Source organism: Staurois parvus, unplaced genomic scaffold (genome assembly GCF_062004578.1).
Source record: "Staurois parvus isolate SC_StPar_1 unplaced genomic scaffold, SC_StPar_1.0 ptg000145l, whole genome shotgun sequence".
In the NCBI taxonomy this organism is placed as follows: domain Eukaryota; kingdom Metazoa; phylum Chordata; class Amphibia; order Anura; family Ranidae; genus Staurois; species Staurois parvus.
In genome coordinates, this window is record NW_028317941.1 from 6,509,504 (window position 1) to 6,527,092 (window position 17,589).

General features: G+C 37.9%; 1 protein-coding gene across 3 annotated transcripts in view; it reads right to left on the reverse strand.

Annotated features, from left to right (window-relative positions):
- The window catches only part of CSMD2 (CUB and Sushi multiple domains 2), a 1,275,366-nt gene that overhangs the window by 316,709 nt on the left and 941,068 nt on the right, over positions 1 to 17,589 (reverse strand). For all 3 annotated transcript variants that reach the window (XM_089673879.1, XM_089673878.1, XM_089673880.1), the window contains 2 exons: positions 5,781 to 6,107; positions 3,141 to 3,335 (listed from right to left, as the gene is read on the reverse strand). In XM_089673879.1, the coding sequence (XP_089530005.1) occupies positions 3,141 to 3,335; positions 5,781 to 6,107 (522 nt within the window). The remainder of the gene's footprint in view (positions 1 to 3,140; positions 3,336 to 5,780; positions 6,108 to 17,589) is intronic.

The following is a 17,589-nucleotide window of genomic DNA, read 5'->3' on the forward strand; positions in this document are numbered from 1 at the left end:
AAAATATTAGAATAAAGAATCAAAAAATACATTCAAAAAGAAAAGAATACAATAGAAAAACTATAGAATAGAATTGAATAAAATAGAAAGAATATAACTGTCTACTGAAATTCGAATTTCGAATAGAAAGAATTAGACTTCAAATAGAATACATTAGAATAGAATATAAATGAATATAATAGAAAAGAAGAGAAAAAGAAAAGAAAAGAATAGACTACTCAGAATACTTTACAAAACAATAAAAATTTTGAGCTGTGATATGGTGATGTGAGTATTGATCAACAAATGCACTGTGAAAATTTTGCTGAAATGGATATGGATTTTGGATTAGGAATTGTAACGTTATATATATTATCAAATCTGTTAGAGTTATTTTCAAATCCATTAGAATTATTTTCGAATCCGTTCGAAATTTAGAATTCGGTCAAACTAGAATTAGAATAAATGAAACGAAACGAATTCAGAAAACAAATTAAACAAATTTAAATCATTGAACGACACAAAATTAGCCAAATAACAAATCAAAACGAAACAAATTTTTTTGTTTTGCACATGTATAATTACTGCCCCCTAGCTGCCCGTGTGAAGTTATAATTTAACCAACTCCAATGAATGAAGTCAGGCAATTGACAAGGCAGCAAGGGTCAGTTAACCACTCACCAGGGGCGGACTGACCATTTGAGCACTCGGGCACTGCCTGAGGGCCCGGGGTCAGTAGGGGGCCCCATGAGATATCCCTGGTACCTTTTTTATAGGCTTTTTTGAGTGTGGGAAAGGACACAGGGGTCCCATGATCCCCTATTGCCATGGGGCCCCATATGTTGTCAGTCCGCCCCTGCCACTCACCATTTTGATTGTCTTGGAACAGACAGTTCTAGTATTTTTACCTGACAGGCATGGACTATTCCCTGATTAGTCTTGGATGACATTAAATAACAGAAGTGTAGTGAAGAATAAATGTTATCTTTCCCATTAGAAGGAACAGCATTAAAGAATAAGTCCCTCAAACCTGATTCAGTTTTTGGGAGTTTTTGATTTCTGTAATGAAGAATGGATTGCAACTCTACAGTAGGAGACTCCTTCTACGGCAGAAATGTGACTCCATGAAAAGGTCTGTGGGTGGAACTGGAAAGTTTAGTGGAAAGACCATAGGATACAGTAGGGTTGATTTATTAAAAGCAAATAAGCTGTTCACTTGGAAGGGAAGTTGCACTATTCATGTGAATGTTCCCCAGAGCTTAGTGAATAAGATGGAACTTCAGCTTTCAAATAATACCCTAGATTGTAAACTCCAAGGAGCAGGGCCCTCCTATCCCTCTTGTATTTAACTGTATTGTTGCTGTATTGTCTCCTGTTATATTGTAAAGCACTGAGCAAACTGTTGGTGCTATATAAATCCTGTATAATAATACCCTATCACATCCATTGGAAAAAAAAGTCAGTATTTTTTTTGGCACATAATTGGATGATGATAGTCAACACAGCTTCAACTCATTCACTAAGTGCTGGGGAAAATTCCCTAGCAACTTCCCTTGCAAAGTGCAACAGCCTATTTGCCTTTCGAAAATCAACCCCAGTGTTAACTTTCCCCCCTCCCCAGTGTTAACATGACTGAGAAATGATTTTGTGTACACTAACCCTTCAACTGCCTACATCATACTGTACCTGTGAAAATGAAGCATAGGTACAGGATCTATTATACAGGCTTCTGTTGTTCAGAAAGACAACTTACAAAGAAATTGTAGACTCCATACGTTCCAGATAACAAATCTCTTCCCTGCACTTACATTTTTCTGTCTCATGCTAAACTAACCTTTAACCCAAAATAACCATATTAGTAAATGGCAATTGTGTGTGTGTGTGTGTGTGCTTCAACACACTCCAGGAAAATCATTAAAAAAACACAGAACACTAATTACTTATTTTCGTTCCACTGCATGAAACCATGACTAATTCAAAAACATACAAATGTGTTTTCATATAGAGAAGATAGAAAAACGAACAGCTTTTAACTACAAAGCAAAGATCTCCTTTCTCCAGAACTAAGTTATAATGGCTGAGACATCGCTTTGAAGTTTAATTCTTTATGTTTTACAAGCCTCATTGATACAGATTAGCATAAGGGAAGATATGAGAGATTTGTGAATCAAAGCATAAAGCCACCTGAAGATTGAGATGACTGTTGTCCGATCGGCTTGATTAAAGTGAACAAGGTTCACTGCCCGCATTCCCCCCCACTCGGCATATACTTATGATGCATTTGCTCCTCCACTGCTCTAGGAGGGAAGATAAATATTCATTACTCGCAGTTATGGGGAGACTGGAACTCTCTCCTCTTACTGTCATTCTCTGGCCAATAGCTAGGCCCCAGTGCTGTCAGTTAGGAGACTAAGTTAGAGTCCTTAGCCTTGTGTAAGCTCTGATCAGAATGTCAGGGCCTTCTATCCATACTCCTGCAGGTGACCTAAACAAAAGGAAGGAGCACAAGGTAGACTGCATTTAAGTAATCCTCGGCAAAGCACAGGTTTACTTTAAGGTTGGACAGGAAAACAAGTCTATATGCTTTCTGTGACCCCTTCAAACATTGAGTAGATGTCCAATTCATGGGAAGAATTGATTGATGGGGTTCGGATGTTCCTTGACATTTCTCATTACTCTTATGAGACTGGGTCAGTGGCAGAGTGGCAGCCTTGTGCAAAGCATTTAGGAAAGCGCCCATGTTTATGCACCAATTTAAAAAAAAAAAGTCTTTGGAAGTTGGAAATCTCATGTCCTTGTAGACTATATTATACAATAAGGGCTAAAACATGTTCAGCAAAATATTGTAGATATAGGTGTGTATTCTTGTAATTATAACACAAGTGGGAAAGTACAAGAATGGTTGCAATTATTAATACATACATTAAATACAGTATAATGCATACAGAACAATAGGTAAAGCATGGAGACAAAACAAGCCTTACTTGAGATGAGCTGCACGAAAGGAGCAATCTCTTCTAATTATTATATTGCAAAAGCATTTTAAAGTGATTAACTAAATGGTTGCATTACCAGCTACATCAAACCATCAGGAGATTAAAAGAAACTCTGTAAATATATATATAGTAATTTCTCAATAACTGAAAAAGCCAAAGCATTACCTTCACATCTCAGCACTGCACTATTCCATACAACATTTCCTTCCTTCAAGATGCAGGTTATGGTTTCTGAACCATGGGTACGGATAAAGCCATCATCACATAGAAAGGATACCGAACTGCCAAGCTGTAAGCTCTCTCCAAATCTCTTCCCGTTTACTGGAACCCCAGGGTCTGGACATTCGTTGTGTCTAAAGGCTGAATGCAAGGGAAAGCAAAGGGTGAGCTGTTATAAAGATTCCTGTTTGAAGGTTATAGACAATTTAGGAACCTATGTACCAAAACCAATTACTAATAGACGTGCTAATTATAGCATGATCAGGAGTAGATTTGATGGGAGGCAATGGTGCCCCATAGTCATATCTATTTATTAAAACACGGGCTCATAAAACTATTGATATAAATGAGCTCATATTTCCATATGGTACAACAAGTCACACTACACTACATGGGTTGAGATTAGAATACCTAGGGAGATCATAAATAAAGTATACTATTTACAATCCATCAGGCAGGTCATTTGGATTAGCGTCAACTTGGGGCTGGAAATGGTTTTATGAATCACCCTCTATAATGGAATGTCTAGCTAAATGCATCTCTTAATTAATGCTGATTTTTATTTGCTGTAGCCTACCTCCATCTTTATTTAATGCTGGGTTAACGCAATTTTCTTTCATGCATATGATGAATATTGCTATACATTTATGAATAAATAATTTGCAGCAGCGCCAAATATTAACTCAGCTTTAGTCACCTTCATTGAGTCTAATTAACTGCACTTTCAGCAAATCAAACATAATCATTTCTTTAGGAAAAAAACACACCAAGACTAAGCCTCCATGCTACATTGGGCTGCTGTATCTGAGAATTCTTGGCAGAGTACAGCAAGGTCAGATATTTTTGTGCCAGTTTCTCACGGAGACATTGTCACAACAACATTATCACTGTAGGAAGTCACATAAATAGGAAACTCTATTTGATACTCACTTGGTCACAGGAACAGCTGCAGTTACAGTAGTTATTTGAAAATGTATTTCCTCATGCCACAGATATCTCATGGGGCTGCTTTGCAGAGATCAACACAGAGACACACTGGGCATCTTAATGCCACATCGGGTCTCTTAATGTCAGAGTGATCTGCATTTAATAATGAATGTCCCTTCTACTCATAATGTGACTTAGACAACCAGATCTGAGCAGCTGGTATTATGACCTATAAATATTTAACAAGAACAAGTGTGCATTGATACATATATGTTGTGGATGGTGTATATGTGTCACCTAGGTTTCTAACCTACACATGGTGAGGAGCTCCAGGATTTGTGTCTATTGTGGAGAAATTAAACTTTTTGTTTTCTCAGATCTTAATAAGTTGTGATCTGGGTCATAGAACCCAGGGGCTTTGGATGGGATAAAGCATCTATGCCTAGGCCCACATCTTACCTGTTGGCTGACTGAGGCTCAAAAGCTCTCTCATTCTGTCCTCTGTGAGAGCCTGCTGGTGAGTAAAAAGGCAGACGTCTGACAGAACACTAAAAAGGTACATGTGTACTATTAATGTAACACCTACCAAAGAGGCATAGTTACCTCCAGGGGCGGACTGACAACTTATGGGGCCCCCGGGCAATAGGGGATCATGGGGCCCCTGTGTCCTTGCCCAAACTCAAAAAAGCCTATGAAAAAGGTACCAGGGGCATCTTATGGGACCCCTACTGACCCCAGGCCCTCGGGCAGTGCCCGAGTTTCCAAATGGTCAGTCCACCCCTGGTTACCTCCATCCCACAATACACTTGCAAAAAAGTACCAAAAGGGAAATTACCCCTGGGACTTTGAGGAGGTCAAAACACATTAAACATGTAATATAAAAAATACCCTATTCTTTATTACAAAAATCTGAACGCACTAAAAAGGTACATGTAATGCCTGTTTGTTTGGGGAACCCATTAGGGGGCACCCTGTTATTCAGAAACTGACATGGGTTTAGAGGTTAGTACAGATGTTTTGTTTTTGTTTTAAGTTATGGACATGTTGTACAAAGCCCTTATGCACTGAACTATCTTTATTTACTGCCTTGCTTAATATAAAAAAGCAGAAAAACCTGCTTGGTTTGTTCTTGGGTGTACCTGTCTCATGCATAGTTTGCAGCTGCTGATAGCTGAGCCTATCCTCTTTACAACTCTTATTGATAGTTCTTGTATAAACAGTAATCCCAATGATTTCATATTGAAGACATGGGAAAGGAATGCATAATTAGTATGACAACAATCAATCAAATTCCATATTTCAGGTTTTTTTTGCACATTAGGAAATCTAGACCTCAGTTTTTTTTGTTACCATGTTAATTACATGTATAGATGCTATCTGGGAGCACTGTAGCTACTCACAAAGTATTCCATTTATGCTTGCCATTATTCAAAAATATGTCACTCCTTGATTCAGAACAAGGCATAAATAAGGGAATTTAAATAGGAGAAAATTAATTAGCCAATTTCTGTGACCTCTGTGGAAAAGAACTTAGTTAGGACATGAAAGAAGAAGGGAATGTTTCACAAGTCAATCGCCATCACTTACTGGAATTGATCTAGAATTGTGTTACAATTATAGTTTCAACATAGTTACACATTGTTGAATTTGAATACTTACTGGTAAATGTGATATTGAATCCTCGCTTCTCAGTGGAGTGATCTGTCTGGAATTCGAGCCTTAATACATGCCCACTGCTTGTTAGTGAAGGGGGAACCTGGTTCCCAGAGAATGTGCCCAGGACAGGTGACTCGGGTGATCCACCATCTTTAACTGCCAAGAAGTCAAATTGAGGCTCTACGTCAAAGTCATTGAAGGCTAGGTGGATGCGGCTCTCAGGTTTGGCAATGATTAGCCAGACACAGTGAAGGTGGTTGCTGTATTCTTCAGGATAGTTTGGAGAAAGCACATTTCCCGATGGGGTAGTGAAATTAAAGAAGCAGGAAACTGTAAAAAAATCAAGAGTAGCAAACAAATGACAGACCAGTTGTTAGCTGCATTGTTGCATGCATCTATCAGAAACCTAAATCTAAGGTATGTAACTGAAAATTGTACCTGAAACATATGATGCCATTTTCTTTGATTTTTTTTTTTTTATGTTCATATGGTTCTACATTTATATACTTGCCAGTTTTTTATTCAGCCACTGTTTCCTGAGCATGTAGGCCCAGATCAATTGGCAATTCTGAATGATGCCAGATGGGCATAAGAATCTAAAATCATCAGTGAACTCCTATGAATTTAATAAGCTCAATTTCATCAAATTAGCAAAGGCACTTCTGCATATAAGTATCTTGAACATCAAATGGTGCTAACTCACATTACTATCCCACTGGGTTTACTAAAGTTTGACTATATACACTAGTGGGAACCAGGGCTTTATTAATCTTTCCTCTGTAAAGATGTTTGCGCTCTATATTAATAATATCTGTGTCTGAAAATATAGAACATTAAGACTGGATATTTAAAGCTCAAACCTGTTGAGGTTTGTCTAATCAAAGTGTAGAAGCAGGTACAATTTTCAATATATATAAAATGTTTAAAGATATTATACTCCTCAAATACAAGAAACTACACACAACTTAAGATTTATCTAAAAGTGATTACCAAACTACAGTTGCTATCAATTGTCATGTAAGTGATTTAGTCAAATTATATGTCATATTGGGATTTCAGTAATGGTCTCTATAGCCAGTCTTATGAAAACTTTTTATTGATTTTAAAAAAGGAAAATTGAATTAGATAAGCATCATTCTACTTTCATTTAACGATTATAAAGATTATCTTTATAAAATGCATTCATATTACTAACAAGACAGCATATACATATTGTATATAGTACATACATTGATTTAAGCTGCCCATACACTACTCAGTTTTTTTCATTCAGCTAGCCAGATGAATGAAAAAAAACAGAGCCAATTTCCTCATCCACACATACGAGGTGAATGGGGAAATCATCCTCACTTTGTCGTTTTACTCTGACAATGGGACTGCCCCACCATCAGAATATATTGAACAGCACTGCAGACCATTGGCTGCATGAGCTGACCGAGTGGAAATTTTCCAACAAGCCCATACATGAAAATTTGATTGATAGATTGACTTCCCATGAGCGGGAACAGGTATACATGGATTGAAATTCATCTAGTTCCTGCTGAGCTGGCTGAATTTAAATCTTTGTATGGCCAGCTGTAGTGTTTAGCCAGTTTTAGCTTGCAGCCCTGGAGTACCCTGGATACTTTTGCATTCAGTTTTGTAAGTGTTACTCATATTTACAACGCTTTCTTGCAGATACTTTGGTTTCCACCTACAATCCAAAAACATGCAGCCTTCCATAAAAATTTAAGCCTTTTGTGTGGCACATTGAAAAAAAATCCTTCTGGGCAAAGCAGCACATTTGTTTTAATTACACCCCCCTACCCAGTAGCATATACTTCTTATACCTCTTTTTCTGTCCCTCGCACTGGTTGACGAAGAAAATACTCCATACTTCCGAATCTGTAGGCGCAAATTACCCACTTAATGTGGCAGCACTGCACCCATGTAAACCTTTTATTGCTGGCTGTGCCCAAGCTAGGTATGTTCATCCTTTTAATTTGACTGGGTTACCATTGTCATTGGAACAAGGGTAGACATAAAAATGTCACAATAACAAGGGGTCACCTGTTTCAGTGCAAATATATGCGTTCTCTTAACTTTGGGATTTCCTCTAATTCTTGTTATGTTTCTTACTTATCGGCTTCAACCCTTACAGACTTACTCATCTCTTGTGATAATGCATCATCATGTAACAGTCCTATCTGTTAGATGTGTCTGTTCCTTATTTGAGCTTTTTGTTTCTTGCTTGCCTTTAAGAAGCCCATTTTTTAATGATTTGTCTTGGTGTTTATTTTAAAATTAAGAAACACTGTCCTCAAACAATACCTATTTTTACTATCTAAATAGTTGACATGGGGCAATCTGGGCAATTCTTCTGTGAGACACAATGATTATCAAATCCTATCATTGCCTAAAAATGTAACAAAAAATCAGTGTAACAATTTTAAATAATTTCCAGAAATATCATATTGATTTATATCTATTAACCTTTTTTACCTTTTTTTTCTACAAAAAACAGGAACAAGACATGCACTATTTCTATATGTTATCTGATTTAAGAAGGATACTGGAGCTGGTCCAAGGAAGAGCTTTTACCTTTTGCCCTTGGTAACACATTAGCTTGTGTATGGCTTGCCTTTATGTTACAAAAGACATGGACATCTATTTAAAAACTAATTCTTTTAATAATCCCATTTTGCAACTTTATTCATGAGCTTGTGTTTTCTTTTTTACTAGTTTACTGTTAGTTTACATGACATTTATGAAGTATTTGAGGAGTATAATTTTCTTTGCATTCATTTTAAATGAATACACATTATATGCCGCATAAATATACATTTATACAAACAACTATTCTGTTGACATTGGTTTTGTGCCATTTCAAATTCCAGTAAAGTATTCAATGACAATCAATAGTATTATTAAGTGTATTATATATATATATACTGTAAAATCCAAGTCCAAGCCAGTTATAAATGAAGTCATGTATACAATGTTTTGGATAAAGTTTTGGTTTCATTGTGTTTACTTTCATTAACAATGATCTTTGAACAGGATGGAATAAGAATGGTACATTTACAGTTGTTACATAACAAGTTCATTGTTATTCATAAGAGATAAGCATGCAGTATGCTACAGAAGAGAATGACATGCAAGGTGGTGCAATGACATGCATAGCAATAAGGAAGCATGCTGAGCAAAATAGAGTACTGACCAGCATAGCAGTGTGTAGTGATAAGACCCAATGTGTGATCATGGAACTGTGACTACAACCACAGAGCCTCTGCAGCTCTTCAGTCTTGGTATGACCTCCAGGTTTCACTGCCTAACTACTGAAAGGCAACATCTTGATTCCTTTCTGTACCATTATACTTTATTTGCTTATCCTTTCAAATAAAAATCCTGTAGGTTTTGGAACCCCTGTTAGTATATTAGTTCCTCCTGACACCAGTGATCTCTAATTGGTGCTCTGCATGGAAATATCAGCACGATTCTGCCACGCTGACCTTCCTGCACCCTTTTCACTACTCATTTGTTAAATAAACCCATCTTGCGCCAATGTTTCCACAACGGGGGATGCTTTAATGCATTGTTTTCCTTTTTTAGCCACAATTTTCATATCTCCATCTGAGCTCAATTATCCTCTGTTTTGCATTGCTCATTTAAACTTAAATACTGCTAATATTGTGAGATTTAGATGAAAGATCATATTTCTATTCATAATACGGTACAGATACAGAAAATAACCTCCAGTAACAAAAACATATAAAACATGCGGAGAGGACCTTATATATATGATATACTAAAATAATTATGCACATACCTAAATATAAGTATATGTAGATTTATGTATGTATGTGTTTTGAAAGCTTGCAATGTGAATGACAATTACTTCTGAAAAATGACTAACAGGGTTTAAGCTGCAGATGTGGCAGTTTGCGTTGAAGGTCAATCAATCAACACAGGACCCTCTTACATAAGGTGCAAAGGAATGGGCAAACAGGGTTATGATGGACATTTGCAGTTCCGAGCTACATTTCTAAATAGAATCATATTGGATTCATTTGGAAAATGTTCATTTGGGATGTGTACTCATGTTCTCAGCTCTAAAAAGGCTCCCATCAGCATCCATGTTACAAAGAAAAGGTGCTCATTCTTGTGCAGTTAGTCAGCGCACAGCCTCAAAAGAAGATATTTGAGGCTGAGCAATTTTGGAGTGCTTTATTTCTGCACATAGCATACCATCCCTAGTGCTTTTGGTCTTCCTGTTATTATAATGTATTTTTATAGCACTTATATATTACAAGGAACTGTATAATGTACTCATTCTGCACTGAATTCTCATCACATATACCTGTACCTGCCTCAATTGAGAGTACAATCTTATGATCCTACACCAATCATGCATACGTCTCTACGTAAAGAAACACAGTAGGACCAATTTAAACAATGTGTAATCAAACATTAGCTTTGTGGAATGCATGGAGACACTGAATGTAATAGTGGCAACCCACTGAAACAGAGTCATACAAAGTCCAGGTAAATAACTTTTAAGCTAGGATCCTAGTGCTACGGGGCAGCAATTTAATCCATTTCCTTTTTGCTGCCTCCTGGCCTTTTAAAAGGTTCTAAATGCTGGGAGGCAGAGGTGGGTATTCCCATAATGTGACTGACAGTGACTGGCAGTCATATGATCTGAAAGTTCCCAATCACAAGAATGCCTGGGGAGGTTTCTATTCCCCACTGTTAACTGTGCAATTCGCACACTCTCAGCACAGAAAACTGTTTACATAGGGTCACATGTATTAAAGCCCACCCATTGAGAGGCCACATATATGTGTACTTCCAGCGAGAAGTGGATAAAGTATATCAAAAGCCAAACATCTTTCTTTTCATTGTGGATGGAGTAGGGAATTATTAACTTCCTTATCAGGTTTTTTGCAATCTGTGTCCCATTCAGGACATTTCTTTTTATTTCCTGTCCTGCAAAGTTAGAGTAAATTCCTTCTTAAATAGTTGGCGCCAGAACAGATGTCCCTTTAGAAGATGCCCCCTCTATTCCTGTTCTCTTTTAAATTTTGGTGGGTGAGTGATAGCCCTGAAGCAATAAAAACAAAGCTTCTTATTGATGGATGTATTGTAGAGTGAGTCTTCCTTCCAGGGGGCTGATACCCAATGAAGGGCCACTGTGGGTGGACCCTTTACATGGGCTACTACCGCTCTGATAGCACCAGTGAGGATGTTCAATCACCTGGATGGGTATAGAGGGGCGCCCTATTCTAAAATTTGGATTTCCCATCACTTTTAATCCTGGGTAATTTCCTGATGACAGTGTTAAACAGTTATCGGGGCTGAGCTCCTGCTACTTAACGAGCAGCTCTTTTCTTTCAGTGCTCAGAAGCTGTGGGCTAATTACCAGCCACTTGTTGTCTCCACAGTGACTCACCTGGATACCATTACCTGCCTCATTAACCCAGCCTACAGTCAGCCCTTTTTGCTCTTTTAGCAGCTTAGCTCATTTCGTCTTTGTCCTTGCGTGGTCTATGATCTCCAGTGTGTTCCTGACTATGTTCCTGTGTACAACTTGGTATGGCTGACTGTTCTTCTGATTCCTGTTCCTGATTTTTGCTCCTAGCTAGGCTGACATCTAGTTTCCTGACCCGGCTCATCTGATTACCCACTCTGGTATCCAAACCCTGGCTTCCGTTCTTGACTACATTCCTGAACTGTGTTTTTTTTGCTATTTAATTAAAGGTGTGATTTTAACTGCACTTTCTGTCTCCACCTGGCTTATAGTTCCTGACCACAGTATGAATAGAGAGTGAATCTCTCTAGCGAGAGTTTCTTCCTCCTCACCACTTAATCCAAAATTTAAAAAGCCTATGGAAGAAATAAAAATGGGAGGCTATTTCAGTGTTCCTGTTCTTGTGGAGGTCTCACCAAGTCATTGGAAATGTTCATCTGTATAGAAACATGTGTGGCAGCTGCAGACATAAATAAGTGAAAACTGTATCACTGCCTCAACAATATCTGATTGATTACCCTTAATGCATTTGACATCTTAACAGCAAAACACATTAAACAATATATTAATCCACCATAACATGAGCAAGAAAAGCTTTCTCTCCTCCAAACTGATAGGAAAGCCACATAGCACACATATCCACATAGCGCATTGCTAAGGTTGACACACAAAGTACCCCTCACCTCTCCCACTGACCCCTAAGATACCTCTCCTAATTTTACTTAAAATGTTGATGAGATACTAAATGATAGCAATAAAAACAAGAGTTGCATGAATTTTGATCTCTTCTCTTATTTGATGATGCGAGCTGACAACGCAAAAATTACAGAGAGAAAGAAAGAACTGAATTTTCTCTGCCAAAACTTCACTTATGTTGTCATTCACTTCACACAGAATAACTGTTGACTAGTATATAGGAGGGTACAAAGTAGCAAATGTGAAAAAGTAGGTTGAACATTCATACCCTTGACACAAAAGTAGCATCCAGACTGCAAATAAAGGAACTGATACTGCAGACTTGATCATGACAGATGAAATCTGGGTCTCTCCTTGGAAACAATGGCAAAGAAGAGGTAACAGCTACATATGTTGCAATGGAAATAGCTAGTATGCACAGATGAGTGTTGCTGTATTATGTTTTAGAGAAACAAAAACAAGGCTATATGCATTTGTCTACATTTAAGGTACAGACAACTCCACAGGGGTGAGCCTACAGTTTCACCTCAAGCCATTTCAGGGTTTTAGTGCATTCTAAAAGGAAAGGTGTCAAGACTTTACAGAATGCCACTAATTACTGGGAGCATGCATTTTAAATTACTGAGCTATTACTTGATCAATAAATCAAAGTGATAAAAGGTCCATGAGGGAAATGTCACCGCAGTCATAGCCAAAGGTATAAAACAATGTTTTTTTTACAGAAAATATGGTTAATTAAATGCTTATATTTGCATTTTAAAGCAACAGTCCTTTAAGTTAAGTAAACAAACATATTAATACACAGGATAATGTGCCAATCATGACAACATAACCAACAAATCACTGTTATGTATTTATTGTAAATCTGTAAAATTTACTGGTAACATATGTGGCAAGATATGTTGAAATTATAAAAGAGAAATCTGTACGAGTGGAGAATGCTGAGTTGAGCCTTGGTGTTCTGCTATTGGAGTAAATTAACTTTTAAAATAATGAATGTACTGTGATGTCACTACAGCCACTACTAGCCTTGGCAAGTTTGTGATAATCACTGTTATATATATATATATATATATATATATTTAGTGAGGTAGTTCAAAGAAAAGTGACCATTTACAGAAAATGGAGGTGTACGGCGCAATGAGTGTCTTGTCTATACTGATGATAACATGAATTCAGCAAAATGTCCATAAGTTCAATTGGAAAATCCAAGATGACTTCTTGCTGGCCTCAGACACTTGATGCAGCACCTCCTTAGAGACTGAAGTGGCTCTGGGTGAACATAAGAGAGGAGGGGGCGTGAAGTAACTGTAATATAAAACATATTTATTGGAGTGAAAGACAATTGGCAACTTACATAAACAGTTAATAGAACCTGCTCATTAATAAGTTAGGGCCTCTGATGGTAATCTTCAGCATAGCAGGACATCTTGGTACAAGTAAACATACTAGATGGGCTAGTGCAGGAGTGAGCAACTGTGGCCCTCCAGCTGTTGTAGAACTACAAGTCCCATGAGGCATTGCAAAACTGACAGTTACAAGCATGACTCCCAAAGGCATAGGCATGATGGGACTTGTAGTTCACCAACAGCTGAAGGGCCACAGTTGCCCACCTCTGGGCTAGTGGGTAACCTGTTGAGCCAGAAAGACACACCAGGGGGCACCAGACTAAGTGCAGTAAATTACAGGCAGTATTAGATGCATACATCTAAATTAGCAACTCACATGGTACATAAGAAATGGGCACTTTTTATATCACCATGATCACATGCCAGAGCCAGCTGCTGATGGTGGTGATATATAAAAAGTGCCATTTCCTATGTACCATGTGAGTTGCTAATTTACATGTACCTGTTGCTGCTTGTAATTTACTGAATTTAGTCTAGCGCCCACTGGTGTGTCTTCTTGGCTCTACAGATTACCCACCAGCCTGCCTAGTGTGTTCACTTGTACCAAGATATCCTGCTATGGTAAAGATTACCTCCAGAAGCCCTACCTTATTGTTGAGTGAGTTCTTTTAATTGTTTATGTATTACACTTAGATCGTGCCCCCTCCGCTCTCTATCTATAACCCTATAGAAGTAGCAGTAGCATCATTATGATGCTGTGCATAGCCCTTGCAGAGAGCAGAGCTGAGGGAGGGGCCAAGCAGGCCCCAGCCACTACAGACCGTTTGCAGAAAACTACAGAAGGGGGCAGAGACAAGACCAGTCACCCTGAACAAGAAGAAAGAGCAGCAATAACCATTCATTATTAAGTTTCTGCACAGAGGCAACATTTTAAACTGCATTGCTGCACAGATCTGGAAGAAATACACAAAACATACTAATTATTAAGAAAGAATACGCATGACTCTTGTATTTAGACACATTTTTTCTTATCCCAGAATTCAAAACCTAAACTGAAGTCACATTAATTACAGATTCTTTTTAAATAGTTCAGCTCTTTGGGGTGGGATACATCCATGGAGTGAATAGATTAGAAAACGCTCATGGCTGCAGTAGCAGGTGTGTGCTCATTTTAATTTTTATTAGCGGGCTGTGCGCTTTTATGTAAAAGTGATCTGGGTGGTTGTAGAGCCACCTGATCACTCTTACATGGCCAGTGAATGCTACTGAATGCTACTCCAGTTCTCATTCAACTTGAACAGAGGGCAGGAGAGACATTGGGGATATAACACTGCCCAGTGCTATCACATAATCAGAGGGCTGTGCACTTTTATGTAAAAGTGATCTGGGTTGTTGTGGAGCCATCTGATCACTCTTACATAACCAATAAATGCTACTCTAGTTCTCTCTCAGCTTGGACAACAGGCAGGGGAGACATTGGGGATATAACAGACCTTTGATGTATACAATAGGAGAACCTCTCACTACCCAGTACCATCACATAGGTGCTAGTTATTTTTTTGTTATTATTTATTTATTTCAGGTACTTATATAGCGCCGTCCATTTATGCAGCGTTTTACATATACGTATATTGTACATTCACATCAGTCCCTAACCCTCAAGGGGTGTACAATCTAAGTTCCCTAACTCACATTCATACATACACATACTAGAGTCAATTTAGACAGGAGCCAATTAACCTACCAGCATGTCTTTGGAGTGTGGGAGGAAACCGAAGTACCTGGAGGAAACCCACACAGGCACAGGGAGAACATGCAAACTCCAGGCAGGTGGTGCTGTGGTTGGGAATTGAACCTATGACCCTAGTACTGCCAGGTGGAAGTGCTAACCATTTAGCCACTGTGCTGCCCATTTAGCCACTGTGCTGCCCACTAGTTAGCAATTAAGATAAATAAAGGAAAGTAAAAGGTAAAAAAGTTAAAATTATAATAAAATAAATACTAATAATGAAAAAAAGCAGCTCTGTAATCCTGCACATATCCGCAAATTCAAGTGCACGCATGTGTATGTAAACAGAGATTGCGCCACACATGCTATATCACCACAAACGTCAAAGTAAGAACAGTAATGCTAGGGCCATAATTGACAGTTTATTGTAAGCTGAGAACCTGTAAAGGTATTTAAAGCATTGTCTATTGATATTTTTGGGTCCTGTAATTCTTTGCCATTTAACAGGCACACACAGTTTTGAGGCCTGATATATTTGGTATCTATTTACCCTATAGTACCTCATCTTTATTTTGTGCAAAAAAAAGAAAATGGGATTAAATTTTGTCATTGTGCAGTAAAATTCATTTCAGTGTATTTTGTCCTGAATATTATGCAACATAGAAAGTTGCAACTAACATCTTTTTTTCTACATGGACTCTACTTTCAGAAAATGTATAACATTCTGGAGGGTTTAAGTAATTTTATAACCAAAAATATAAATTTTAACACACGTCCAAAAAATTAACACAAACTGAGAGGAAATGGTTAAGTAGTTCTTTGGACCATTTCACTTTGAACATCATCATCTTTACATTGTCTTTTTGTAGCTATTGTCTTTTTTTTTTTACATGCTCCTATAGCATCACTTTTATCAGAAGTGTCAAAACACAGTTTGGTCCAGAGGTGTCAAATCGCACGAAATTGGTCCCAACTAAATCTATTGGCTTTACAGCAGTAAAAAAAGAAATTTCACAACAAGCAATATATAGTTGCAGATCCTGAGCTGATATAGAGGTATAGGGTATAGGGGCCAGGGCTGCTGCGAGATCTTGGTACTAGGGGCGCATATCTCAAGATTTCTAATGAGGTCTTCTTTAATATTTGGAGATGATACATTGATACAAGGTAATGATACAAGGTTTTGAAACCTTGTATATTTTGTCTAGTTTTTAATTCATCATCATAATGTAACATTACTGTTTTTAGACCAATATTTTTTTCTTCATTTAAAAATGTATATTAGTCTTAGATTTGATCAAAAGTGGTTATCACGGTATACTTCCAGTTCCTTAACAAGCCTTGGTGCAGTCAAAAGAAACAATAAATCGCCATAAGTGACATAACTTATAGTCAGTAGGTTATACCCCTTGTGCTGATGCCTCTTCTGTTAATTGAAATCCTCCTCTGTCCATGCCACCCTTCCCCCTCACTCCCATCATCATAATCTTCTGGTGTGGTGAGGATTAATAGAACTAAGGGGCTGTCATCAAAAGACCAGAGACCCCAACTATGCCTGTCCTTTCCACCACCTCCTCTCCATTCACAGAAGCCATAACACAGTTTCTATGAATGAAACACAATCTATGAATGAAGGGGGCGGACCATTCAATCATCTGCTCATCCTCTGTTCATAGAACATGTTAGTTTTATAGAAGCTGTAGTACAGATTTTAAGAATGGAGAACCTAGGTGGAAGGAAAAGTCAGGCTTACTTGATGAGAGCTTGTGACAGTCTCCAGGTTCTATTAAACCCTGCTGCACTGGAAGATAATGGTAGCAGGGTTGGGGGTGTGGGCATGGATGGAGGAGGATTTCACCCAACAGAAGAGGCATCAGCGTAGGGGCCCTGGTCTATTATAAGCCTAGAAATGGCCATGTACACTATACAATTATTATAAATAGCTATGAATATTTCAAAAACCATATTAGGTACATTAGTCAATACCTTCTCCAACATCCACACATTTGGATAACATTATGCCCACTTTAGCTCAAAACCATCCTTTTTAGTTTTAAAGGTACGTGTAAGGAATGTATAAAGCCATTTTTATATTTTTAGATAGAGTGGTGAGATGTTAGAACCTTTGCAGATGCCTATTGCGGTCTGCATCACTATTTCTAATTATTTTGGTGACTCTTGTTTCTGGTAGAGAAGGTGATAGAAAACCAAATTTTTTGGGTTGTCACTGGAGTGGAAATTTTCCAATGGGGGAATCTATCCCAGTGACAACTGTCTAAGAGAAGATTTCCTTGTGCTTTGGAGAGACCTTCTCTTAATTCCTGCTGTCTCTGGGACAGGAAGTTAATGGAAATCTCTCTAATGAGACACAATTGAAGGAATCTTAGAAATTTCATCTATCAGATACTAAAGAAAAAAGCAAACATGTTACATGAGAAGTAAACAGGTTGCCACTGCTGTCATTTTACTGAAAATACTAGTTGCTTGGCTGTCCTCCTGATATTTTGGCTCCTAACATTTTCATAAGGA